This window comes from Physeter macrocephalus, chromosome 12 (genome assembly GCF_002837175.3).
Source record: "Physeter macrocephalus isolate SW-GA chromosome 12, ASM283717v5, whole genome shotgun sequence".
Taxonomy (NCBI): Eukaryota; Metazoa; Chordata; class Mammalia; order Artiodactyla; family Physeteridae; genus Physeter; species Physeter macrocephalus.
Genome location: NC_041225.1, coordinates 69499794 through 69527284, shown reverse-complemented (window position 1 = coordinate 69527284; position 27491 = coordinate 69499794). Strand labels below are relative to the sequence as shown.

Genomic DNA, 27491 nt, shown 5'->3' with positions numbered 1-27491 from the left:
GGATCTTCCCAGACAGGGGCGCGAACCCGGTTCCCCTGCATCGGCAGGCGGACGCGCAACCACTGTGCCACCAGGGAAGCCCACAGAAGAATTTTAAAGATAAAGAAAATTCAGATCTTCTAATCAAGTCCCTTCCAATTTCAGGTGGTAGAGAGATAAAGACTTTTATCCTAGTTCATACAGCTGCTTAGTTACACACAAATGTCCATCCAACTGGCCTATAAAACAAAATGACAGTGCCAGGTGTGGAGGCCTGTAGTTTCAATTACACAAAGTAGGGAAGGGAAGCCTTGAGATTAGAAAAATACTAAAAAAAAAAAAAAAAAAAAAAATCAAAAGATCAATGATAATGACTCTTGGGGCTTATTTTTGTGTGAGGGCCACAGATCTTTTGCCAACTTATAGGAAAATGTTTCTAGATTTTTCTCAAAATAACTCAAACTTAAAAAAAGAAAAGAAAAAAAATTTCTCCCCAAATTTTCAAATGTGCTCATCTTAGACTATGCTTCATTGCCAAAGAAAATTAAAAATAAAATGTCAAAATAAAATTCTTAGATATAGGAAAGGTTGGTACAGCGTATGTTAAGACCGAGATCTTCTACCATAACCTCTTTTTAGCCAGCAAACACCAGTGCCAGAAAGAAAACTGAACGATTTGGTAGTAACTTCTAAAAAGGCTAGTTTTAGTCATCTACATATAGGTCAGTAAATCTTTAGGGCCACATATCAGCATGCCTTTTTCTAATTTAAAAAAAAGCAAAACACAGGTGCAAGAGTAAAAATTTTAATGACCACATTCTTTAAACATTTGCCAAGTTCATGCCAAGTGTGCTCTTCGGAAATAATAACAGAGGCTGGACTAAAATATTCTTATCCCAAGCCTCTTAGTTATATCTGACTTGTAACAAACTTTCATATAAGTATTTTAACATATCAATGTTTCCTGAATAAGAACCAACTGTATAGCACAGGGAACACTACTCAATACTCTGTAATGACCTATACGGGAATAGAATCTTAAAAAAAGTGTATATATGTATATGTATAACTGATTCACTTTGCTGTAAAGCAGAAACTAACACAACATTGTAAACCAACTATGCTCCAATAAAAATTAATTAAAAAAATATTTCCTGGCATTAATGCAAAGATTAATCTGGCTTCCCAGAGAAATACTTAGGTTTAAGAACCACTGAACTACCAGAATGGAAGAACTGAAGACAGGTGGAGAAACAAACCAGGCGTGAAATATTAGCAAAAACTAACATCTGCAAATAGAAGTCTGTTGTGGTACTGATGACATCCGTTATCCTGGGACATTCTGTGCAGACATCCTAGTATCACATATTCACGTTTCAGTGAAATAGTAATAGAACAATATACTAAAACAGTCTTTCAAGTAGAACGACTGCAGGTAATTGGAATAAGAATTTTAAAAAAATTCTGCAGGGCGGAGCGGGGGGGGGAACTGTTGCATTTTCCCCGCCTTCCATTTGAAATAAATGAATTAATTACCATACGGTAAGTATCACAAGAGCCCAATTTTTATTGGCCTACCGTGGATAGCAAGACTTCTCAGCAGTCCACTCCCCAAAGGAAGAAGAACTGCAAATATTCATTACTTTGAGATTATAAATATGTTCGTCAATGTTGGAAAACCGATCATAAAATCTCATGTTCTGGAATCTTAAATAACAGTCGTAGTACATCAAAACTGTAAAGGATATTCTGCATAGAGCGTCGTTAACATCTCACAGGCCAAACAGCCCTCTCAGAAACAACTCTAAAGGAAAAAGAGCTGTGCGTATATGTACTGTGTGTGTATACAAGGAAGAAAGAACGAATATGAGAGAGGGAACTCACATCCGCAGTACAACTGGTTGTGTAGGTAGGGTGTGTAATACTTGAAGGAGAGAAGGCTGCTGGTGGAGTTAAGAGCTGCAGAAGACTTTCCAAAGAGAAGACAAATGTGTGCGCCTGACGTGGTTCTAGAAAAGCTTCTTCCACAGGGTAGGAGTGTTGGTAAGATATAGTGAAACAGATTTTTAAAGGGGAGAGCAGGTGACCGCTGGATCCCGGAATGCGTAGCACGGAGGGCACATCCACAGAACGTGTCTGATAAACACTTGCTGTTTGAATGAATGAATGCGAGGTCGATGAAGCTTTGTATTGGGGAAGGAGGCATGCGCCCGCAGAGGAGGTTCTAGGGGGAAAAAACGCAGAATACTGAGGGAAGGGGCCGAACCCTTAAGTGCCAGGAAGAAGAGAGATGGCTACCGGGTTCGCGAGGGCACTGACCAGAGAGAACTCGGTGCCGGGCCAGTTGACTCGGAAAGGGATGTCATCGCTGAGCTGGGGGAGCGCTCGGCCGCCGCCGGACGCCTCTAGGAGACCGCAGAGTACCAGTAACAGCGGCCCGCCTGGGAACAGACTCCGCGCGCCGCCGCCTCCTTCCTCCATCCTCCGCCGCCGAATTCTCCAGCCGCTGCCACAACCTCCTCCGGCCCACAGTGGAGAGGAGAGGGAGGAGGAGGAGGAGGAGGAGGAGGCGGCGGGACTACCAAGCACCCAGGTTGCCCGGGGCCCAACAGCCGCCACGTCTCCTTCCGGAGAGCCCAGCAACGCCGCCCCCGCCCCCTTGGACTTCCCGCCACCGTTTCCGGGGCAGGCGGTATATCAACATCCGGGGCCGCCGAGCCGTCCGCCTACGGAAGCCGGGACGGCGGCCGGTCTTATCTTGTCGCACGCAACCGCAGTCTAGCGGCTGGGAGCGAACGCAGCGGCCTCCCGGGAGCGGACGCGCAAAGACCGGGTCTCGGACCAGCCCTTTCGGCGGCGGCGAAGTGGCGGCACGGAGAGCAGGTGAGTCCGGGAGGCGGCGGCTGTTCCCTTCCGCCACCCGCGCGGCTCTCCACCGGCTGGGCAACGGCTTGGCCCTCATGGAGCAGCTACAGGAGAGTGTGAGCAGGGCGGGTGCTGGTCTTCAGATGAGAAAATTCGAGGTGGCGAGGAGAAGTGAGAAGTGGCGGTGTTCCTGACTGCTCTACCGTCTCGCTGCTTTTCCTTTTTTCCGCACGTAGCATCTGTACACTTCATCTTTCCCGCTGGAAGTTTCTCTCCGCCTCTTTTGCTTGTGGGCCGCGGTCACCTCACTACTTCCAGCTCCTGACTAACGCTGGGCGGGGGTTGGCTCAGTCTCCGCAGCCGTGGTTTCGGGGATACCCGAGCCGAGGAAACCTGTCGACCCCCCGTATAAGAATACTGCGATTCTCCGAGGGTGGCCTAGACGGAGAATCTCCTTGTGGGAAGGGCAGCTAGATAGCAAAGCCCCTACATTTTTGCTTTACGGGGGTCTCTTTCATCCCAGAGTTGAAGTGTTGGGTTGCTGTTTTTTTAAGGAAGCCGATAAGTTGCTTTATGTGAGGTTCAGGGCCAGGTGAATGTGAGGTTATGAACTCACATGAGGTTCAGATATCTCTGACTTTATTCAAAAAAGCACAAAAAGTTGTGGATTCCCCTCCCCATCTTAAAAAAAAAGCCGTTGTTTTCATCTCTAATATAATGGGTTATACAGTGTTAGTTCTAGAGCACCTGTCATTGTCTTTCTGGAGGTGGGAAAAGCTAGACCTTTGTGCTAGATCTGCTAAAGACTGTGTCGTCCCTCGTGTGTCGTCGTCCCCCCCTCGCGCAATTTGAGGCAAATCAAAAAGCAGGAAGAACAGTCTGTTTTTCTATTGTTTGTTTTAAAAATTTCCTTTTTTAAAACAAAAGGAATCCGCAGCATCAAAGAAAATTACTTTTTTCCAGAATTGAAGTGTTATTCATTAATTTATTTACTTATTAATGCTTAATATGTGTGCGAACACTGGGATTGGTAAATGGCAAATAAATGGGTCTCTGTCCTCTTTCTCTCATGGTCTAACAAGGGAGATTACACAGACAAATAATGGTAACCTATTGTGATATAATAAAGCAGTTAACATTTATATAGCATTTCTTCCGTGTACTAGTGTAAGTACTTTATATATGTTATGAGGCAGGTACTGTAGATTATACAGTAGAGAGATGTTAGAGTGAAGATATAAAGAAGGGCAGAGATTGGACAGGAAAGGCTTCCCAGGAGAGGTGACATTAGAATTGGGGTTTTAAGGATTTATAGGAGTTCATAAGGCAGGTGGGGAAGTGCATTTTCAGCACCATCCTTCTAGATGCTCTGTTAGGGCTTTTCGGTGTAGTCAGCAGATAGTGTGGGATGGAATCAACAGCAGGAGATTAGTGCTCTCTTAGAGGAACAGAGGCAGTCAGTTCAGATTAATTCAGTACATTCAGTTCAAGATTAATTCCAAATGGATTAGATATTTAAATGAACAACAAAAAGAAAACAATAGAAGAAAACTTAGGAGAATAATTCAATGATCTTGGTGTGTAAGATAGGAAATCCTGAAGTCATGAAGGAAAAGAGATGTATTTGACTAAATAAAAATGAAAAATATTTGTCTGCCCTGGTTAGTCTCTGGGTCTATAGTGATGGAAGCTGCCTCAATAGAGCTTATGTTCAAGTAACAGATAAAAAACAAGTAAGATAATTTCTGGTAGTGGTCACTGCTGCTTAGAAACTAGGGTTGTGTGAAAGAGAATGCTTCTGGGATATGCTGCTCAGGTAGATGGTCAGACTTGTGTGAGGAAGTGACATTTGAGTTGTGACTTGAAATGGTGAAGAGGAAGCCACACAGCAATTAACAGCAGGAAAAGCTTGGTGTGTTGGAGGGACAGAAAGAAGGCTAATGTTGCTGGAGTGTAAGAGCAAAGTGGTAGGAGATGGACAGCTGGACACAGATCTGTAAGTAGGAGAGTAATGTGGCCTGATGTACATTCGTGAAGATCATTATGGTTGCTGTGTGGAAAATTGATTATAGAGAATGTTATTGTCTGAATTGTGTTCCCCAAAAGGATATGTTGAAGTCCTAACCCCTGGAACCTGTGAGCGTGAACTTACTTGGAAATAGGGTCTTTGAAGATGGCAAGTTAAGATAAGGTCATTGAACTCGGATGGGCCCTAATACAATGACTAGTGTCTTTATAAGAAGAGGGAAATTTGGACACAGACAGACATACAGAGAGAATGCTATGTGAGGATGGAGGCAGAGATTGGAGTGATGTGTCTACAAACCAAGGAATGCTAAAGTTTGCCAGCAACCACCAGAAGTCAGCAAGAGGTAAGGACAAATCCTCCCATAGAGGTTTCATAGAGATCATGGCTCTGCTGACATCTTGATTTCAGACTTCTAACCCCCAGACCTGGGACTTTCCTGGTGGCACAGTGGTTAAGAATCTGTCTGCCAATGCAGGGGGCATGGGTTCAAGCCTGGGTCTCGGAAGATGCCACATGCCATGGAGCAACTAAGCCCTCAGCATGTGGTCTTAGTTGTATGGCAGCCCTAGGAAACTAATGTAGGGGGCAAGTATGGCAACAGGGAGACCAGTTAGGAAGCTGGTAGCAGTAGAGATGGGGAGAAGTGGCCTAATTTGGATATATTTTTCAGCTACAGCATCTTGACTTTGCTGGTGGATTAGATGTGACATGTTCTTACAGAGATGAATTGATGATGTCTAGATGTGTTTTATGAGGAACTGGTGGTGCAGTTTACTGAAAGAGGGAAGAAAAGAATGTGGACTGATGGGAACCATGTGTTTTTGTCTGTTTTACTTTTTATTTTGAAGTGATTTCAAACTTATATAATAGTTGCAAGAATCAAACCTAGATTTCCCCAGTTGTTAATGTCTTACATATGTGGTTTGATTACAATAGTAGTAATTTCTGAATCAAGGGTTCTGTTTTGGATTTGTTAAGTTTTATTAATTTTTAAAATTTCTATTGGAGTATAGTTGATTTACTGGACATGTTAAGTTGTAGATATCAGTTAGACATCCAACTGGAGCTAACACATTGGTTAAATAAACCTGAAGCTCAGGTGAGGAGGTCAGAGCTGGAGTTATAAATTTTGGCGTTATTAGCATATAGATATACTGAAAGCCATGATTCTGGCTGACATCATTTAGGGAAAAAATGAGGATAACAAAGGGAAGATGAGTCATTACAACATTAGATACTGAACAGCATTGAAGTATTAACAAAATGGACTGGGGAGGTGTGCCCAGTAAAGCAGAAAGAAAACCAGAAAACTGAGATATCAAGGAAGTCAAGAGAAAGAAGTGTACCATGGGAAAGACCAGCTAGCTGAGTCAAGTAAATGCTGCTGAGGAGTTGTGGAAGATGAGGATAAGCAGGTAACCACTGGATTTGACAGCATGGAGGAGGAGCAGAGGGGAAGAAAGCCTTGATTGGATTGAAGTGGAGGCTTTTTTATGTGTATGTTAAATTAAAAACATTGTTTTTGCATTTCAGCAGAGTATACACCAGTTTCTCAAAACGTTGGCAATGTTGACATGTTGAGCCAGGAAAATCCTTTGTTGTGAGGGGCTATCTTGTGCGTCGTATAATGTTTAGTAGCATACCTGGCTTGTGTCCACTAGATGCTAGTAGCAACCTCGCCCTCCCCCCTCTCCCCAGCCAAGTGGTGACAACCAAAAATGTCTGCACACATTGCCAAATGTCCCTTGGCAGGCAAAATGGCCCATGGTTGAGCATCACTGGTTTAGACTTTTAAATGAGAGGCTTGAATATTAACGGTAAAGTTTTAGGCATTAGCTCACTGAGTGGGAAGATATTTAGAGGCAAGCAGGGGACCTTTCTAGCACTCTAAAAATTTTGCAGTGCAGTGAACACCTACTTTTCCTATAATGCCTGTTTGCATTGTATCTTTAATGATTCCATAAGGCACTTAATCTTACCCCGCACTGATGTCATCATTATGCAGTTATCATCATAGAGAATTTTGAATGTAAATATGTAGAAGATTGTCCTGAATCTGTATTAACCCCATCATTGCCTAGAAATTATTATTATTATTATTTTTATTTTTATTTTTTTATTTTTTTTGTGGTATGCGGGCCTCCCTCTGCCGTGGCCTCTCCCGTCGCGGAGCACAGGCTCCGGACGCGCAGGCCCAGCGGCCATGGCTCACGGGCCCAACCGCTCCGCGGCATGTGGGATCCTCCCAGACCGGGGCGCGAACCCGGTTCCCCTGCATCGGCAGGCGGACGCGCAACCACTGCGCCACCAGGGAAGCCCCCGCCTAGAAATTATTTTGAAAAAATAGTCAATTACTTCATTTAATAGTCTCTTGATTTTTTCTCATGTAAATATGGTACAGAATACACAATCTTAAATTCTGTTTATTTTAAATTTCTGCTCCATGGATTCCAGAAAAATTCCCCTTTATTTGGCAAAACTACGCTTTTCTGCGCACAAGGGAGTTAGTCTTAATATGACAGTTTTCAATTAGCTGCAGAACTACAGATCTGGGGAGAGATCAAGAAAGTTGTGCAGTTATTCATCTAATAAATGTGGTTTGGAAGCACTGTCCAAAGTACTAAGGGTGCTATAAAAATGACTTAGATATTAAAAAAATGAAAAAAACGACTTAGATATAGATCAAGTCCACCAAAATATTACCACCTAGGAAGGGAGATAGGACTTGTAAATAACTAATTATATTAAAAGTGAGAAGTGTTGTTAGAGAAGTACTGTGCAGATAAAGTATTGCAGACATTCAAAGGAGGGGGTGATTACCTCTAGCAAGGGATGAGAAGAAGGAAGCGTGGAAACCAATAAGATAGTCTCGGCATTTGTATAGGACCTTAATGGATGGTAGGAATTGGATTTACAGAGCTGGGAGAGGTCTATTCTAAGTGGATGAAAGAGCATGAACCCAAGACATAGAGATCAAAAATAATTTGGTTTGAGTATAGAAAGGGGGCTTGGGAATGACATAAGGAATTTAATATGTGACAAGGGTGTCATTTCACTTTTGTGGGAAAAGGATGTTTTAATCAATAAATGCTGATAGTGCAGTTTGCTATTCATCTATAGGAAAACCAACTAGATCACCTTATCATAAATTACATAAAAAGTAAATTGTGAGAATTCCCTGGCGGTCCAGTGGTTAGGACTCCACGCTTTCACTGCTGAGGGCCGGTGTTCGATCCCTTGTCAAGGAACATAAGCCGGGCAGCGCTGCCAAAAAAAAAAAAAAAGTAAATTGTAAATGAGTTAAAGATATTTCCATATGAAGCAATTAGGAGAATATTCATATACTTGGAGTAGGGATGGTATTTTTTAGTAAGACAGGAAATCCAGATACTGTAAAAGGAAAGATAGACCTGCTATAATAAACTTCTTAAAATTAGTAATTTTTAAAGTTAAAAATTATTAAAGTTAAAAATATGCAAACCTTTTGGCCTAGTAATTTTACTTTTTGGACTTTCTCCTTTAAATACAAAAGCCCTGACACATAAGGATGTATGTATAAAGATAATTCATTGTGGCATTAGCTGTAATGGCAAAAACCCCCGTGGATATCTGATTTTCTAATAATAAGGCAATGGCTGAATAATTATATGCAAACTCTGTACAAATGAATAGTGTGGTGGTTAGGAGCAGGAGCTCAAGAGTTAGCCTAGTGAGATTCTGATCCTACCTACATGTGTGACCTTGGGCACATTACTTAACCTCTTGAGAGCTCAGTTTTCTTACCTTTAAAATGGAGAAAATAACAAATGTGAGATGTAAAAACTATTATGAAGATTGAACTTTATTATGTATTTCATTCATTTAATAGATGTGTCCAGGCACTATTTTAAGTGTTTTAGAGATATAATTTATATAATTGATTTATTCCTTGTAATAACCTCAGAAGTTAGATTTTATTGTTTCCTCATTTTACTGATTAGGAAACTGAAACACAAGAGAGGTTAATATGTTCTAATATAATTCATACACAGGTATAAAATTGTATATCTGTGCCAAGTTATAAAATATGGCTGAATAAAACTGTAAATTTTTTTTTCCAGTTGAAATTTTTCTGAGACAGAAATGAGAACCAACCACTTGGGCTTTGAGTTAAAAGTTATCCCAGATCTCTATAATACTTTCTCATTTAGAGATATAAAGGGCAAAACCGATAAAAATAAAGACATTTGTTCAAATTAACAGCTGGTATGCAATCTGAGGTTAACACTAATTACTCCAGAGGCTGCCTAAGATAGTAATTGACCTTTTCTGTTAATTTCCAATATTGATCTTTTTTCCCCTCCAATCACTCCTTTAAATATAATTTACTCTGTGGTAACAAGAAGACTTAAGAGGACTGGGATACACATTTTGGGAAAAATAAATGAAGAGAAAAGTTTTGGCCTTCAGAGATTTTTTTCAGCATAGTGCCTTAATTACATATTAAATACGTAATATGTGTTAGCTTTTATTATCATTTTCACTGCTTCTGCAGTTGGCTACTACTATATGTTTATAACATCTACGTTCTGTGACTTTATTCAGTTTTTCTGTGCTTTTTTTTTTTTTTTTTTTGCGGTACGCGGGCCTCTCACTGTTGTGGCCTCTCCGGTTGCGGAGCACAGGCACCGGACGCGCAGGCCCAGCGGCCATGAGACCGGGGCGCGAACCCGTGTCCCCTGCATCGGCAGGCGGACTCTCAACCACTGCGCCACCAGGGAAGCCCTGTGCTTTGTTTATAGGTTGATTCTCAAGCATTGAAAACCTATAAACTTTACAATATTGTACTTACGCAAGTTCAATTCAGTATAAAATCAAGAGGTGTAATTGGAACTGCAGAGAAAGAAATGTAATTGTATTAATCCTCTGCCATTTAAAGTGTCCTTTTAGCTCCCTAAAATTAGTACTGTATTTGCTAAAATGAATCCATTTTGTTCTTGAAGATATATTTTGAGCTCTCAAACACTTTGTTCTAATTTACACTAGTTGCTTTCCAAGTCTGTTGCGTATCTGCCTATCTATATTGGGTCTATTCATCTATCTATCTTTATTTTTTTGGGGTAACTCTCCTGGGTTAAATCTACTGTTTTATGTTATTCCGTGTCCTCCTTATCTCACATTTCCCTCCCAGCTTGTTGGGGTATAGCTAATTACAGGTAATTTTTTTGGGAAAAGATACAAAGCAGGTAATTTAATTATCCCAGGCCTATATGCAAATGTATTTATCTTGCCTTCTCAGTTAATAGTTTGGGAATAGAATTCATAGTTCAATCATTTGGTTTTGCTTGAAACTTTGAAGACATCGTTCTTTTGCCTTTTACCATCTAGTATATCTGACGAGAATACTAAAGCCAGTCTGATTCTGCATCTTTTTTGCAAGTAATATACTTTTTCCTCTGGAATGTTTTATTAGACTCTTTTTCTTTATCATTGGTTTTATCATATTTTATGAGAGTATTTCTTTCTAGATGTGGATCTTTTTTCATTTATCCTTCATTACACTCCATGAGTCCTATTTGTTCACTTCTTCAATTTTGTTCTCCTTCATTTTCTCTGTTCTATTCAGAATACCATTTAGATAGATTCTTCCAAACAGAGAGAAAAAAGACAAAAAGAAAACAAATTAGGTAATATGGAAGATCAATTCAAGAGATCTATTTCCTTTGACTGTCATTTCTCCTTTTTGAATATCTTTCATCAGTGTTTCTTTTTTTTCCTGTGTCCATAGTTTCCAGTTGCTCATTTTTAATAGATGCAATGTCTTCATGAATTTCTTTGAGGATAGCACTTACAAACTTTAAACATTTATAAATTTAAAAGCTCTGCTTCCTTAAGGTGAGTTGATTATTTTCACCCTTTTGTGCTTTTGCTTTTCCTCAAAAATTCAAAAAAAAACAACAACAAAGGATTCTTGAACTCTTTGTAAGTGAGCAGGGTATCACCTGTTGTGCCTCACTTTAGAGTCCATGGGTGAAATGCAGGAAAACCGCTGCCTCTTCCTCTTCTCCCTCCACCCTGTGCCCAGGTAAGGAAGGCTTTGTTGTGGAGCTTGAAGATGTTCTAATGCTTTCAGGGTAGATTGTTAAATTTTTTTAAAAAAGTTGTGGTTTTAGCTGGAAACCAGCATTGTTGCTGCTAGACATTCTTTGTGTAAAGGAGTGAGATAAAAGGTTTGGCTTGGCTATATAATATACATATTATAAGAATCCTGATTTTTGTCCTACAACCCCCTTCTGCTGTATCTAGGTTTGCTATTCAGACCCTGCTGGCAGGAGTGGCTTCTGCATGGCTGCAGCTTTCTTGTGTGTACACATGCATATAGGTGCACCTGCTTGTTTGTTCTAGACTGTGGTTTTCTCTGCACTGGCTTAATCCTCAATATAATCCCATCTGCTCTCCTTCCAGAATGCATGAATGCACTTCAGTGGGATTTTGCTAGGAAGTGGAAGAAAATGCATATGCCTAGTTTGTCTTACACAAAGTAGGTAATTGATAGGTATATGTTGAATAAATCAATCAATGTTGTTGAGAATATTGGGCAAAACATACATCTGTTTAAATTTTTAAAAATTATGACTTTAGAATACGGGTAATTAAATGAATCTTTTTAAAAAATTCTTTTAACTTTATCCTGTTTCAGGAAAGAATCCCATTGAGGTTAAAACTTACCAGTGGAGGTACAAAATGAAAAACCTGCCATCTCTCACTGGTTTTTTTTTTCCAAAATTAAAGGCCTTAATTCCATTTTGTTCCTTTTTAGTGCTTAGCACAGTGCCTGACATGTTGTAAGTATTCAATGATAGTTATTATTAATGTTTGTTTAAGTTAAACTCTTTTTGTCTCTTATTGGGGAATAATATGTGTAAAGTACTAGGAATAGATTTTGGCATTTATAGTAAGTGCTCCATAAGTGTTAACTACTATTCTTTGATGCATGAGCAACAATTTATTTTTTTCTGTGAAGCTTTCTCTGATCTTATTCGTTTGAATTAACAATTTGAATTAACAATTTGTCTCTATTCTGGTTGTATTTTATGTCCCAGCCTTTCTGGTAAGTAACATTGATTTGCTTGCTTGTGTGTCTCTCCACCAAATGTGGTTCTTGATAGCTGGGAGCTATCTTTTTAATCTTAGTAGTCGTGCTGCATAGTGATTGCTTACCACCTATCATTAGTCCCTCTTTTTTGCTAGGTCTTAATGGTTGAGGAGGATGGTGTGACTGGAACATGGGGGGTGTGCACTAGTGGGAAGTGAAATGTGACAAATATGCTGACACCAGGTTGTATGTAGCTGAATACCAGATTAAAGAATTTGAACTTTATTTTGTATGCCCTGGGAGGCATTTTGATTACTGACTAGATTAGTTTCATATTTTAGAAAGATAATTCTGAGTACAGAGAAGAGAATGTGCTGGAAAGAAGAAATAAGATTGGAGGCAAGGAGAAGGTGTAAGAAACTCTTGCTCTTGCTGTATTATAAGGTTCTTATATTTTAGTTGAGAAACCTTGCAGCTCATACTTGAAGGATAGGTCTTACCAACACGTAACGTTTTAAGTCATATCACAGATAGGCTTCAGGGCTTCCCTGCTCACTTGGCTTTGAGTTATATAAAATTATATAAAACTTTAAATAAAATGCTAAAATTTATTATAAACAAGGAACACAACTACATTTTGTAAAAATTGTGAAAATATTTTCTGCAAAAGCCTGTGAATTGGTGATATTTTAAACTTGTTTGTTGTATTTTCTGTTCTGTCCATTGTTCAACATTTAATGTGTATCATGTACAGGGAAGTAATGTGGGACAAAATTTTTCTTTGGGAAAGGAGATGAATTATGTTTTTAATACACTAAGTTTCAGGTGTTTATATAGCTCAACTGGAGGTACCTTACATATAAGACATATAGATTTGTAAAGAGTTTGAGGAAGTAGGCTAGAGATTGGAAGTTTTCTAAATAAAGATGGTAATTGAAGCCTAGGATTCGATGAGTTTGTGCATCTGATAAACAGTAGTCAAAGATGTAAATAGAAATGCAACGAAATGTTCTGGTTTTTTGGCCTTAGTGATATGGTCACTAGTGTCTGATGCGTCAGAGTTGTAAAGAAGGATGAAAGACCAAGATCTTTGGGTTGAATGAGAAAGGGGTCATTGGAGACCTGAGAGTACACAGATTGGGTGGAGTACAGCAGAGTAAAGTTAGATTGGAGGGACACTGAAATGAGTTGATAAGGAAATAGAACACTGTAGTTTAAAAATTCCTGCAAAGGATAGGAAAGCTAGAAGAGTGAAAGAAATTGTAGGGTTAAGTGGTGGTTTTTCCAGATGTATGTGCGTTGGCTAACCATTAATAAAGACAGGGAGGTTCAGTACAGTTAAATAAAACTACCCAGAAATTGGTACTGAACTATATAATATTTTAGAAAGGTAAAATGAACCTTAAGAAGAATTAAACAACCCTGAAATTCAGTAAAGCTAATTTTCATCATATAAATTTGACATTTAGAAGAATAATTTTAGTACTTTTTCAGGAGTTCAAATTCTTTTTTTTTTTTTGCGGTACGCGGGCCTTTCACTGTTGTGGCCTCTCCCGTTGCGGAGCATAGGCTCCGGAAGCGCAGGCTCAGCGGCCATGGCTCACGGGCCCAGCCGCTCCGCGGCATGTGGGATCTTCCCCGGACCGGGGCACGAACCCATGTCCCCTGCATCAGCAGGCGGACTCAACCACTGCGCCACCAGGGAAGCCCAGGAGTTCAAATTCTTAGAAGAGTAGCCACAGGATTAAAAAATCATTTACTAATCTTGGAATTTTTAATGTGTGCCTAGAGTGAGTTTATTTTAAAGTTTTAGAAATTCATAAAAATAGATCGTTAAAAGCTGAATAAATTCATAGAAAATATAGTCACAGTATTTTTGTTGAAAAAGATAGGCATAATTGGAATACCCTATTTGATATGTAGATTTCGACGTGACATGATGAGAGGGAATTTTAAGCACATTTATCATATAACTGACTTAGAATCAGGGATGTAAATTACAGGAGGATGATGCTTACATTGATATTCACAACTGTTCCAAAGTTATAATTTAAAAAAGATATGTTTTTATGGAAAAGAGAAATCTAATATAATAGAATAAAATGTTGACTATAAAATGTTTTAAAATCAGTCTTGAAGGAATAGATCACCTTCATGCTTTCAAATATTCAGAGTTGACATCACAGCAACCTTTGTTTCCCTAAGTGATAACTTTTTATGTATGCAGGTGGTATCTAGACTGTGCTTACAGTTCTTGGTAGACTGAAGAGTGAATGTGTTATTTGTTTGGGAGTGGGGAAAGGAAATATAATAGTGGCCTGGAGTAGGAGGAGAAAGACCTACTTTAAAAAATCTACTCCATTAGAGATTTACATTAAAAGTTTCTTTTCTCTGTGTAGGGTTTACACTCATACTTTTCTTGAATTCCTAAAACTGAACACCTAGCTAATAAGATTTATTCTCTGAGGAATGAGAGTCTGAGTTATGGGTGTGTGATGAGGGCAGAATGAGAGAGACTGTTTTGAAAGTGAGGTCCAAGGGCTATAAAGAGACTTGCAGTTTTGCTAACAAAAATGTTATGCTCTAGATAGCTTAGTACCTTTATGATTCTTACTAGCTTGTGGGCTCCAAACCCTAGCTTCTCTCTAATTCAGTATTGTTTATCTTCTCCATTTTAGTCATGTTTCTCTCCATCCCAGTGAAAATGATAGGTCCCTGTCCCTGGGCTCTTTGGATCATGGCTTCCCTATAAATGTTGATGGTATACCACATGTGTATTTTCTAGTTAACTTCTAACTGAGAGTCTAGAAAGTCATATAAATGGGGAACCCAAAGTAATCCCTCTCCCTAGATATTTCATAACATAGTTATATATTAAATGGTAGAAGAGTCACTAAGACTGGATCTCTGAATACACCTATGTGATTCTGAGCTATGGCATGTGAATCCTGGATAGGCTCATTATAATTGTGGAAATCTGTATGCATCTATCAAAATTAACATCTCTATGTAACAAGTCATGTACTATGTCATTACACAAAAAGTTAAATCTTGTTTACCTCTTGAAAAAGAGATGCAGGTTAGTAAAGACAGTTAAATTCAAGTGGATTTTTAAATATATTGTAGAAAGATCTTGTGCTTTAGCAGAGACATGGACTTCTGCTGCTTACTAGATGTGTAATTGTGTGCAAGTTACTATGGAAACATGCTCAGAGGATGATTATGTATAGTGCCTAGTACATCCTTACGATGTATTCATTAATGAATGTTAGTATTCTTCCTGTTGTACAGGAAAAGTGAAATGCCTTCTAGAAAACTAATATTGAAAATGTTGGAAAATATTTAAAATAGTTATGTAGCTGAGTAAATTATCAAGTAATGTGTTAACAGATTTTAAAAAACCTGAAAAGGACTACTGTTCCTACTATGTAGGACAGCTTTATTTTATTTTACATGAAAAACTTTTGTACTAATTATTAGTTTTGCATTAGACTTAATGTGATACTGAAATTATTTTCATGTTGACTATATAACAGAGAGACTCTGTCCTGTTGAGAAGGATATCACCTATAATAAGAAATAATCTGATTAGTTTGAATCAAAGTTACTTTTACATGAGTTAATAATGCACATATATGTTTCCTATTTGAGTAGCATCATCAACACTATTTAGTGGATACCTTTAGGTGACAAGATGTAAGAAGGAAAAAAAAAAGCTGTGTAGCAAATGATCAGGTAATGCCACTTCTTACTTTAAAAAATTACAATTCTAAACACCATTTCAAACAGCAAACTTTCATTATATGTTTCTGTTAATTTGTAATATCAGATAGCCCATCTTTGTTTCTTTTAAGTTTCAGTATAAAATTAATACAAAGTGAGTGACAGACTAGACTACATTGTTGGTAGACATGATTTGTATAATTTGTGCTTTTCTAGCTGAAAGGGTTTTTTCCATGTAGTAAAATACATTTATTCAAAAATGGAGAGGTATAGTACACTATAATTCCAAGGAAATTTTTATATTAAAATGCTATTTTTTGGCTTAAATTGGAAAGGATTTCATTTAATACTTAAATAAGGAGATTCACATTCAAGGCCCAAATCTTGTCTATGTTACCATACGTTTCTAATTACATGTTATTTTAAGGTTATTTATTTTAAACCATGATTACAGGGTTGATGTTTGGGAATATATTGAAGGTATAACCTTATTATATTTACTGGTCTTTTGGTTTAATTCTCTACAACTTCAAAATAGTACTGTGATATGAAATAACAGAATTATATTTATTCAGATAAAAACAAGTTCTGAACTGAGTCCTTCATCATATTTTTCTAAAGAACTCACTTCTCATGAGCAAGTATTTAATATCACATAGCTGGAAAATCATTATATTATTGAAACAAATTTTTTCTTCAACTATACCCCAATGTCTTGAATATGTGTGTGTTTCAGGCCACTTGCAATTAAACTATAAATTTAGATGATATCTTGACTACAACATTAAACACAACTAAGATTTTCAAGTAAACACGTTTACAAATCATAATGCCATTATGCTGTTCTCTGAAGACTAAAAGCTCTGCTTGTTTGGAAAAGTCAATTAGGTCTTTTTAAGCAATTGACGTTCTGTTTTCCTTCTAAACGTTCCTTTACTAATTTTTCCAAAGAGAAAAGATGCTCATCTGCATCTTCTGGCACAAGGCTTCTAACGGAATTTGCAAGTTCAAAAAGATATTCTGTATTTTTTCCACTTGGACCAGCTGCATTAAAAATTTGTTCAGCAATGTCTTCCAGAGGTGCAGGACCAAGATAATTAGGATTATCACATGTTCCAATATATAGCAACACAGTGAATGGTTCTGTTGTGGAATCTTTTGGATAAAAAATGACTGTTGTGGTCCTGTAGCCTCCTTTCTCTCTGAAGTCAAGGTATGCTTTTACTTCTTCTTCCTTTCCTACTGGCAGTCTGTAAGCAACACCCCATACACAACCCTGTTGAAAAATGAAAAGAATATATTATTTAGTTTTTACAAGGCTAAAATAGGTGAAGATATATTATGATGTAAGAAAATATCTTGTATATTCTTAGAAATCAGTGCAGTTTTGCTTCACTTAGTGTGCACTGAACAGGTATATACTAAACAGTAAAGGAAATCAGCATTTTACATTCTTCAATCTGAATAAATGATTTCCTTGTATACCAGGATATTTATCTTTGTTTAAGTTTTTCAAATTATGTCTTTTAACTAATGGGACTGAAATTAAAATACCAGGTCTTCATTTAGTCATTAAATATAGTTCTAAAGCTTTAAATCCATAAACATTTCACTGATGGTATAGGGGCAGTAGTTTCCAAACTGCTTCAGGGAGTGTTGTAGCCACCCTGAAGCCTACTTCAGGGCTGTCTGGATATAAGTGTTGGCGTGCTGGCTGGGAGGGGTTTGACCCCCAACCCCCTTCAGCTGGAGTTGAGCATCACTTATATATTAGGTGTTCCCTTATTTGCAGAAAGTGTTCTGTATTTTAAAAGCTCTGTAATTAAGTAATCAACTATTAAGGCGATAGGTTCATTTATTTGTTCATTTCTTCACTGCCTAAACTTTCAAATATCCTTTGTAAATTACTCCATCCAGAATACTAAATGGCAACCTCTTTGTCAAGAGAGCCCATGAACAGTGTCAGTAAAAGCAGTGTACTTCAGCTGCAAAGATTCTTTGTAGTATTAATAAAATATCTGTGATATAAGCAAGATTTATAGTTTGTAACACAGATTTTCTAGTTTCTTGACAACCTTTAATTATTAACTTGATTATTAAACTTTAGGTTGCTAAGCATCTTGAATAAATTAACATTCTATAGAAACAAAGTGGTTTTATTAACTCTAATTAGGAGTTTTACCAGTTTGAAGCCATTTTTATAGATGCTTTTCCTAATGTAAGTTATGAAAGCATTTCATAATTTCACCATTCATCTGCTGTTGCTAGCTGCTTGATTTTATATATCAAAGTCCTTTCTAAAGTTAAATATTTAACTTCATAATATAAAACTTGGATCTCAGTAAAATGATTGAAAATATTTAAGAAACAGAGAACTACCAGGTAAATAAAAGTTTTCTAGTGCTCTAAACTTTTAAAAAAATCTCTTGTCCTCTTGATAAAATTAGGCAGTAAAGAAAGTGATAGTTCATGACTAGGATTTTTGCTGAAATATTAGAATCCTAGCAAATGTGAGAAAAGCTTTAGGGTTTCATTTGATTCTTAGTGGTAGTCTGTCTGAGGGCGGGCTCCATTAATTTCGAAGGAGACCACAAAATTCTCAGTCAACAAACTTATCAAGAAAGGAAAAATGAGACTATATGCCATTGGTTTTTTGTTGTCTCCCTTGTATTCTGTATTCCAACTTTTCCCAACAGATGAAAAGAAATACAGCAAATACAGAGAGGAATTCTAGTGTAGTTCAAATTGTCTGTGATGACTGCTAATAAAATTTCATTGATTATTAAAACTGAGAAACATCTTAACATTTTATGAGTAAAGACTATACAAAAAAGAATAATTATACCATACCGCAGGATCTTCAACAAGAGTCACAACTCTTCCAGGCTGTTTTAAAAAAGTAAAAAAAAAAAAAATTTTTTTTTCCCGAATTAAAGTTCAATAACTGAGCATTAGCAACTTACTGTTGACGTGGAATATTTTAACTTTGTTTGCTCATACTAAGCACTTTTTCAAAAGTACTTTTTTTATGATAAATTTTAAAATGAATTAAGAGAGTCTACCTTATCCAAATTATCTTGGTCTTTCTAAAAGATTCTCTTTAATTTGTATATAATAGGTATATTATGTTCACTTAGAATGGATATATTAAAAAAACACACACATGTGACTAAGGCTCATCTAAAATGAAAAGCAAAAGGAAGAAGCAATTATAAATAAATGTTCTGATCACTTTTTTTCTCTTTAGGAAAAAAAGATTGCTGTAGTTTCACTGAGGAACAAAACATGACATTCCAGGGTGCTTTCCTATTGGGAAGTGGTTCTCAAACTTAAGTGTAGATCAGAATTATCTGGAGGTAGTTCCTGATTCTGTAGGTATGGAGCAGTCTAAGAATTTGCATTTTTTTTTTCTTTTCAAATACAATTCCTACCTGGTGCCAAAGTGTGTGTCTACTGACATGTTATCATTAGTGAGAAAGTTGAGTTGTAAGCCACAATTTTACCTACTTGTATGCCTATTTTGTGGCACATAGTGAGCTTACATCATTCAGATATTTGTGTCATCCTTGTTGCTATTTCCTTCTAGTCTTTGTCCATTTGTATAGATAATTCATAATCACGGAACGCATGGAATTTTGGATTATGTTTTTTATTTAATTACATTTTCCTGTTTTGTCTTCTCATCCATTTTAATAGTTGCATAGTATTCTACTGTCAATGAACTATAATTTAAACATTCTTGTATTTTTGGACATTTATACTTGACTTATTTTCAATTTAAGATAATGCTAAAGTGAGGATACATATATTGGTGTGGGTCATGTAGCTATTGCCATGTTACCTTCAATATCAAAGTGAATATGGAGCTATTTATTGAATACCTATTCTGTGCTGTAGAGAAGATAAAACCTTGATTGCTGCTTTCAAGAGCTTATATTGTAATTCTGGAATATGAACTTAACATGTGAAATAGGTAGAGAATACTTAAGGGCTATGATGTATACCATTTATTAAGTGCAGTAAGAATTCTGAGTCTTGGGTTGTCAGAAAGAAAGACAAAATTCTGGCAAAAGGGCAGTGTGACTCATGATTTATGAGTGAGGGTCTAGAAGCAGGATTACACTAGGCCAAGTGTCTGACTTTAGCAGAGGGTCCTCCCTGTATGGAAGATGATTCAGAAACATAACTGGAGAAATAGGTTAGAGTCAGATTTGAGATTGGAGTTGAAACTGGTGGACAATGGAAAAGAAGAAGCCACTGAAGTTTGGGAGAAATAGGAAATGAAGAGCTACTGTAGCACTTGAGTAGTAGGTGACTGGCATAATAAAAGAAGTGCTTTGGGAAGATGGGTGTGGTAAAGTATATAGTATGCACGTTCAAGTGCGAAGGAGGTAGACTGCGCGTAAGAAATGTTAGTGGCGGAGGGGACAAGTTCTGCACTCCACCTTTCCTTGCTTCCCCTTTCACCAGACTAGTCACCAATTCTTGGTAGCTCTATCTTCTGATTATCTTCTGAATCTGGTTTCTCTTCATCCTTCAGTTGCCTCCTTAGGGATTTCTCTGCCTGCCTCCAGACTGTTCTCTATTTGGCCCTAGATTGACTTTCTGGTGCAAATATTGGGCCACTCACTTCTGTGCTTTGAATTTTTCAGGGTTGTAATATTCTACAGGATAAAATAAAAATTCTTTTGCATGAGTTAACTACAAACCTCATTTCTTACCACTTTCCCTCTCAAGCTGTAATGAATTATTTATAACTTTTACAGACATTCACATCTTTGGATATACCAGTTCCCAGTGTGGAATGCATTTCCTTCTTTAGAATCCCTTGGATATCCTCCCACCCCTCTCTCCATAAAGGCTTGGCTGTCTGCCCGGATGACTTTGCAGCAGCTCCTTCTAAACTCTCATTGCTCCTTTTATTCATTTCCCTTATAGCATTTATCAGGTATTGTTGTTTGCATAGGTGTCTCCCACGTACATGTGAGTACTCAGTATTAATTGTTGAAAGGAGAAGAGGCAGTAAAGTCCTGGATGTAGGTGATGGCAATTGAAACAGAAAACAAAGAGCATATATAGGGAGTCATTAAGGGAAAATAGATTTGTCCCTGTGACTGCTTATGGATGAAACAGACATGGACTGTTGGCACTCCTGATATATTTACTCAGAAATATTTTCTAAAATTTAAGCTGTTTGTCCCTAAAATAAAATATATTATTGGGAAAGAATGTAAATTTGTAAATGCACTTAAATGTTTTTTGGGGGTATTGAAACTGAAGAAGGGGTCTTGGAAGCTGAATGGGATTGGAGTATGCTGTGAAATATGAGTCATGATGGGTGCTTTCATTGGGTAATGAGTAATGTTTCTGATCTACATCTAGAAAAGTGAGGGATTTAGTAAATATTCATGATTAGCTCTTGTGTTAAAATGTTTTCTCTTTTTGAAATTGAAATATGTATTCTTTCTGATATGAAATTTTTTTCACATTTAAATAAATCCTTAATTTGATGAGAACTGGCCAGTTTTGTTAGAAATAAATGAGATGTTTAATTAAACTTAGGAAGATACTAAAGTTAATTGAAGATAAAAAGAAAGCATAATATAGTAAAGAAAGTAAGTTTGGTGTTTTTCCTACAAATGTCACATTGCAGTATGTGGAAATGAGTCCAACATTTGTTTAATAATATCACGTTTCATATGTAATGATCATATGCTCACTAGGAGCATATGTTTCTTTAAAAAACATAGTCCTATATAGCATTTACGTTATTCTAATTTGCTAGATATTTCTGTAGCCTTTTATATTCTTGTTTGTCAGACAGTTAATATTTATAAAAGGCTGGTGATCCATTATAATAAAAAATGTGAAGTAAGATAATGTTCTTTCCAGTTTTCTTAACAGAACATTATATTTAGAAAATGTTTAGTGCCTTAGGCTTTCCTTTAATATGCTAGGATGGAGTCTTGAAATAAAAGTAGGTGTCAAACTATTAGCCATTGCAGTTTTTTCCCCCAAATTTCCTGCCCTATATTTTAGTATATTTAAGTAAAAAGAGAGATATTGGCTTTTATAACTACCTTCTTCTTTTTTAAAGACTCATGAACTGTTGTATTGGCATGACAGTTTCTTATCATCAGTTTGTTTTGACAGTGTACATAACTCATTATGCTGTGTAACAAACAAACATTTTGGTTGAGACTAGAGTAGTAAAATATGCTATATAACCGTGTTCGTAAGTAATTAATACTTGGTCATTGAAATTGAAGCCTGGGTTAAGGCATTCTTCTTCAGAATGGCAGTTTTAAGTGCCCATATCTGACAACTCAAAAGTCATTTTATTTAACTTAGTTCTTTAAAGTCTTAAATATTATTTTATAACACTCTTGGAGATACCTTGGCCATGAAGTTTCTGTTCGCCTGTAAATGTGCATTTGTGGTAAATCATTCCTCTGTTTTCAAGTCATCTGTCTACCTTAAAGCCAAATTCTTAATTCACCAACTCTAGTTGAGGTAGAACAGCTTTTAACTTTTTGTGATTTTCATCCTATGTCTCATTGATGAGCAGGTGCAAACTACAGCCTTCCTCTCTTCCCTTTTCCATTATGCAAGACTACAGGTCTTTCTTTGGAATTAACCTCAGTCTCTTGCTACATCTGATTTCTAGCACTTTAGATATTGTGCTCTTGAGCCAATATTAATTTCTTTTTTAAAAAAGTGGTAATCAAGCTCATATAACTCTCAGAGTATTTTAGAGAACATGTAAGCAATTAAACACTTTGTACTCTTCTAAAAGTTAGGAGGTTAACTATAATAAGTGTTCAAGTTATCCAAATTATCATTTACTCAAAATTTAGTTTTCCTTATGGATTAGTTGTTTTGCAGCCAAAACGACGCTGATTTGCATAAGCAGTGAGTTGTTACTCTCTTTTCATGTATATTAAGATAAATGTCTCTGCATGGCTGACTGAAAAATGGATCAAAGAACTTACATTTTGCATTTATAATTTAGAGGAGAACCACTGAGAAAAAAACATTTAAAAAAATGCTGGATATAGTATTGGTACTTTGCTGTTTAGGTAACAAAGCGTGACTCACTTAACTTGGGAAGTACCGGACAACCAACGTGATCAAAGTAAGGTAATTTTGGAAACTAGTTCTTCTGTGACCTTAGGTGTCATAAAATAAAACCTTTGGAAAGATACTAAAAAAACCCCAGAAATAACATGCACGTTTAAACTCAAGCCTGGCAGAATGCAGAAATGCCAATAAACTTAATTGCAAAAAAGCTGAATTTGCTAGTTGATTTTAGTATTTCAACTCCGTGGTGACAGGAAGGTTTATCTTCCCACCTTTTTGCGGGGGGGCAGTAGTTGCCAAGAGATGGGGTCCCCTCCCAGCACGTTAGCCTTGTGCGAGTTTACGCCCACGTTTCTTCCTCTTCAAGAACTACCTACCACCAGCATGTCAAGCAGCTTCGGAAGGACTGCCTTTGGTTTGAGAGGGGAGTCGGGGGCAGGTGGCCGAGGAAGGTGCACAGAGAGAGGTAGCAGCATTATAAACTATTTCATGCGTTTACTCGGCCGTTGGGGTGTAAGTCCCGCAGAGCTGGGCCAGGAGATGGGGAGCAGTGCTCCAGGGTCAGTAAGTGTGGGGGACTGGTTGGCGCCTCACCTTGCCAGGAACCCCGCGGTGGTCGATGCTTCCCTGCCAGAAGCGCCTGCTGTAGCCTGAGATATATCCAACCACCTTGTCCTGATAGGGGAAGTCCACCTTCCAGATGAGGGACCCGTAACCAAAAACCCACATGCTTCCCTTGCTCTTCCTCCTTGGTGGCGGCGGCAGCAGCGGTAGCGGTGGCGGCTGTCCCCTCGGCGTGTTCTCTGAGCTGCAGGCAGGGACTACAGCTTTCCGGACGCAAGAAACCGGCTGCGCAGGCGCAAAGTGTGCACTCCCTGCTTGGGGACGCAAAGCACACTGGGACTTGAAATTCGAAGAATGTTTTCCTACGCCAGCTCAGTCAGTTATTATTATTATTATTTTTGCTTGTTTAGGGTATGCGGAAGCATTGACTTCCTCTGAACTAAGCAATGGATTTTTCAGCAGCCTCTGTAAATCACCCTACCTTTCCTGAGGTGCGCGTGGTCAGAGGACTACAATACCCACAATCCTTATATGGGATTTGTGGTTCTAAGATTGGAACTGTCTACTGTTTTTCAAATGCGGAGAGGAAGAAGAGAGGGTGGGAATCGTGGCTGGTGTGGTCTAGATATGGAGACGAGCTGTTTATTGGTACCACAGTTGGTGCGTAGAAAGACATTTTGTTATGGTTTGAAAACTGGATTTGCAGGGAGTGTAATCTGTATTTTTACATTAAAAAAAAAAACTTTCTACCTGTAGAATAAAAGCAAAAAGTTTACTACAGAAGTTTTGTGCCTGTAGAAGAGCTGTTGAATATTATTTCAACAAAAATTGCTTGCATATTTAAATTTTCTGCGTGAAACGACCTTATTCATCTTTAGTATTCTCAGGAGTCACTCAGAAAAGAGTAGGCAAAGGTTAGGCAAAGGTTTTTAGCTCGTGTATAGGCTTTGGAAGCCATATGTGAGACCTCCTGAAATTGTATACAAGATTTGGGATCTGCGTACATTTTTCTGGGGAGAAATTTAATAGCTTTCATGAGTTTATCCAACAGGTCAAGTATTCTAAAAAGTGTTTTGATCTGAAGGTTAGAGCTACTGCTCCAAAATACTGTTTAGGAAACTCACTTGGACCATCAATGCAGTGTTTCTGTATGTGAAAGCAGAAGCCTTAACAAATGATTATTCTTTCTTGAGGATTTCTGTTTCATAGTCTTTAGCTTTATAGAAGAATGCTAGAACATCCAGGTTCAAGGAGTATTATTTATGTTCTTAAGAAATCAGCAGGAAAATGTCACAAAGAAAAACTTAATTTAAGAATAATCAGATCTGGGCTTCCCTGGTGGCACACTGGTTAAGAACCCGCCTGCTAATGCAGGGAACACGGGTTCGAGCCCTGGTCCTGGAAGATCCCACGTACTGCGGAGCAACTAAGCTCGTGAGTCACAACTACTGAGCCTGCACTCTAAAGCCTGCAAGCCACAACTACTGAGCCCATGTGCCACAACTACTGAAGCCCGTGCGCCTAGAGCCCATGCTCCGCAACTAGAGAAGCCACTGCTATGAGAAGCCCCGCGAACCTGCAATGAAGAGTAGCCCCCGCTCCCCGCAGCTGGAGAAAAGCCTGTGCACAGCAACGAAGACCCACGCAGCCAAAAATAAAATAAATAAAATAAATAAATTTATATATAAAAAAAAGAATAACCAGGTCTTTTAATTTTTTCCAAGCTGTGGTTTCACATTGCCTGGAATGGTTAGTTCCCCACCAAATTTTTCGAAAAATTTCAAACATACAGAAAAGTTAGAAAAAAAGAATATGGTGACCATTTATATACTCTCCACATGGATCCGATAATTAACATTATGTCATAGCTGCTTTACTCTTTTTCTCTTTATATTCTTTTAAATCTAAAACCTTTGAAATAAGCTGCATGTGCTGAGACTTCACTGCTAAATACTTCAAAGAATAAGGACATTTTCCTGATAACCACAATGCCATTATCACATCTAAGAATACTAACGATAATTACATCATCAAATATGTATTCCATGTTCAAATTTCCTTAATTGCCTGAAAATTGATTTTTGTAGCTGATATTTTGTTTACCAGTTCAGGTCTAGCTGAGGTTTATGTATCATACATATTTGTTATTACATTGTGTGTATTTTGTTGTTTGACTCTGTACTCTCTTTTTTAGTCTAGAACATAGGGAGGTTTTATTAAGGGAGATCTTAACAGTTTATTCATGTTGACTAGTTGGTATTAAAGGTTGAAGAGAACGATCCTGCTATTATAGTACATTTCTTTTGGCTTCTCTTTCCCTTAAGCGCAAAGATATTATCCAGTTCTGTTAATTTTTTTCAGATTATTGTGTATTAATCTGTATCTGTTAACATTATTTGTAACTGTGAGAAAACCCAGTAAAATTTAGAAGGGGATTCCTATCTGTTTTTACCTGAAGTTGTTTTTCATGTCTTTGAAATAGTATTCTTGTATGTGTGTTTGTGTGTGGTTTTCCTATGTAGAAAAAAAGTTTTCTTCTATTAGATGAATATGCTTATAAATAGGCCTAAAATGTGTGATTTGTTCTTTTTCGTGAAATTTGGATGTAATGGCCTTGGCTAGAAGTAATATATTAAAAAACGTACAGCTTAGCATTCAAGATTCTCCATAGTTTGGCTACCTCTGTAACCTCATTTTACTGTTATTCTTTTTTTACCTAATTCTCCTTCCAAAGTAAATTGTTTCCATTATTCACTGAACCTTACTCACCCTTGCTTGTTCATTTCCATAATTTTGGTTATATTTTTTCTTCTGCCCAAGAAATGCTCTTTTACATGTTATCTCATTGTCACAGCCTCCCTTATCTTTTAGGCACAGTTCATATCCCTCACCAAGTTGAGGTAGTTATCCCCTTCTTTGACTACTCATGGCTCTTTATCTGTACTTCTCTTATGGCACTTTCTGCTATTTTGAATCACATATATTTATAATTTCTGTGAGACAGTACATAACTTGAGATAAAATCTGTGTCAGTGTCATCTTTTTTTTAAGACATCCCCCCAAATTTTATTTATTTATTTTAACATCTTTATTAGAGTATAATTGCTTCACAATGGTGTGTTACTTTCTGCTTTATAACAAAGTGAATCAGCTATACATATACATACATCCCGCTATCTCCTCCCCCTTGCCTCTCCGTCCCATCCTCCCTATCCCACCCCTCTAGGTGGTCACAAAGCATGAGCTGATCTCCCTGTGCTTTGCAGCTGCTTCCCCACTAGCTAGCTGTTTTACATTTGGTAGTATATATAAGTCCATGCCACTCTCTCAGTTCGTCCCAGCTTACCCTTCCCTCTCCCTGTGTCCTCAAGTCCGTTCTCTACATATGCATCTTTTATTCCTGTCCTGCCCCTAGGTTCTTCAGAACCATTTTTTTTTTTAGGTTCCATATATATGTGTTAGCATATGGTATTTGTTTTTCTCTTTCTGACTTACTTCACTCTGTATGACAGACTTTAGGTCCATCCACTTCACTACAAATAACTCAATTTCGTTTCTTTTTATGGCTGAGTAATATTCCATTGTATATATGTACCACATCTTCTTTATCCATTCATCTGTCAATGGACACTTAGGTTGCTTCCATGTCCTGGCTATTGTACATAATGCTGCAATGAACATTGTGGTACATGACTCTTTTTGAATTATGGTTTTATCAGGGTATGTGCCCAGAAGTGGGATTGCTGGGTCATATGGTAGTTCTGTTTGTAGTTGTTTAAGGAACCTCCATACTGTTCTATCCCACCCCTCTAGGTGGTCACAAAGCATGAGCTGATCTCCCTGTGCTTTGCAGCTGCTTCCCCACTAGCTAGTTGGCAATCTGTATATCTTCTTTGAAGAAATGTCTATTTAGGTCTTCTGCTCATTTTGGGGTTGGGTTGTTTGTTTTTTTTTGATATTGAGCTGTATGTAAATTTTGAAGATTAATCCTTTGTCCGTTGCTTCATTTGCAAATATTTTCTCCCATTCTGAGTGTTGTCTTTTGGTCTTGTTTATGGTTTCCTTTGCTGTGCAAAGGCTATTAAGTTTCATTAGGTCCCATTTGTTTATTTTTGTTTTTATTTCCATTTCTCTAGGAGGTGGGTCAAAAAGGATCTTGCTGTGAATTATGTCATA

The 27491-nt window shown here is 37.6% G+C and overlaps 3 protein-coding genes across 9 annotated transcripts in view; 1 reads left to right on the top strand and 2 right to left on the bottom strand.

Annotated features, from left to right (window-relative positions):
• The window catches only part of ERLEC1 (endoplasmic reticulum lectin 1), a 43574-nt gene extending 40935 nt beyond the window's left edge, over positions 1-2639 (bottom strand). For all 4 annotated transcript variants that reach the window (XR_008618900.1, XM_024118573.3, XM_024118574.3 and 1 more), the window contains exon 1: positions 2299-2639. Coding sequence is in view for 3 of the 4 variants with exons in the window: in XM_024118573.3 (XP_023974341.1) it covers positions 2299-2460 (162 nt within the window). In the remaining variant the exon portion in view is untranslated. The remainder of the gene's footprint in view (positions 1-2298) is intronic.
• Positions 2640-2707: 68 nt separating this feature from the next.
• ASB3 (ankyrin repeat and SOCS box containing 3) overlaps positions 2708-27491 on the top strand; it is a 90884-nt gene continuing 66100 nt past the window's right edge. For 2 of the 3 annotated variants that reach the window (XM_024118572.3, XM_024118570.2), the window contains exon 1: positions 2708-2862. The gene's annotated coding sequence lies outside the window, so the exon portion shown is untranslated. Of the gene's footprint in view, positions 2863-4950; positions 5217-27491 lie in introns of all 3 variants that reach the window. The other variant, XM_055089175.1, reaches the window with a different exon arrangement.
• CHAC2 (ChaC glutathione specific gamma-glutamylcyclotransferase 2) lies at positions 15680-23569 on the bottom strand. 2 transcript variants are annotated; one of them, XM_007124470.3, is made up of 3 exons: positions 23346-23569; positions 18522-18557; positions 16387-16947 (listed from the first exon to the last, which is right to left on the bottom strand). In XM_007124470.3, the coding sequence occupies exons 1-3, from the start codon at positions 23478-23480 to the stop codon at positions 16552-16554; spliced, it is 567 nt and encodes a 188-aa protein (XP_007124532.1). In that variant the 5' UTR covers positions 23481-23569; the 3' UTR covers positions 16387-16551. The 2 variants fall into 2 exon arrangements, with proteins under 2 accessions (XP_007124533.1, XP_007124532.1); XM_007124471.2 differs by lacking the exon at positions 18522-18557 and having other exon boundaries at positions 15680-16947.

Bases quoted from the DNA above. Each gene is read 5' to 3' on its own strand.
- CHAC2 (XM_007124470.3), bottom strand. From the start codon at position 23,480: ATGTGGGTTTTTGGTTACGGGTCCCTCATCTGGAAGGTGGACTTCCCC. The intron at 18,558-23,345 runs GTGAGGCGCCAA...TTTTTAAAACAG, and splicing joins ACCGCGGGGTTCCTGGCAAG to CCTGGAAGAGTTGTGACTCT. The intron at 16,948-18,521 runs GTATGGTATAAT...ATTTTTCAACAG, and splicing joins CTCTTGTTGAAGATCCTGCG to GGTTGTGTATGGGGTGTTGC.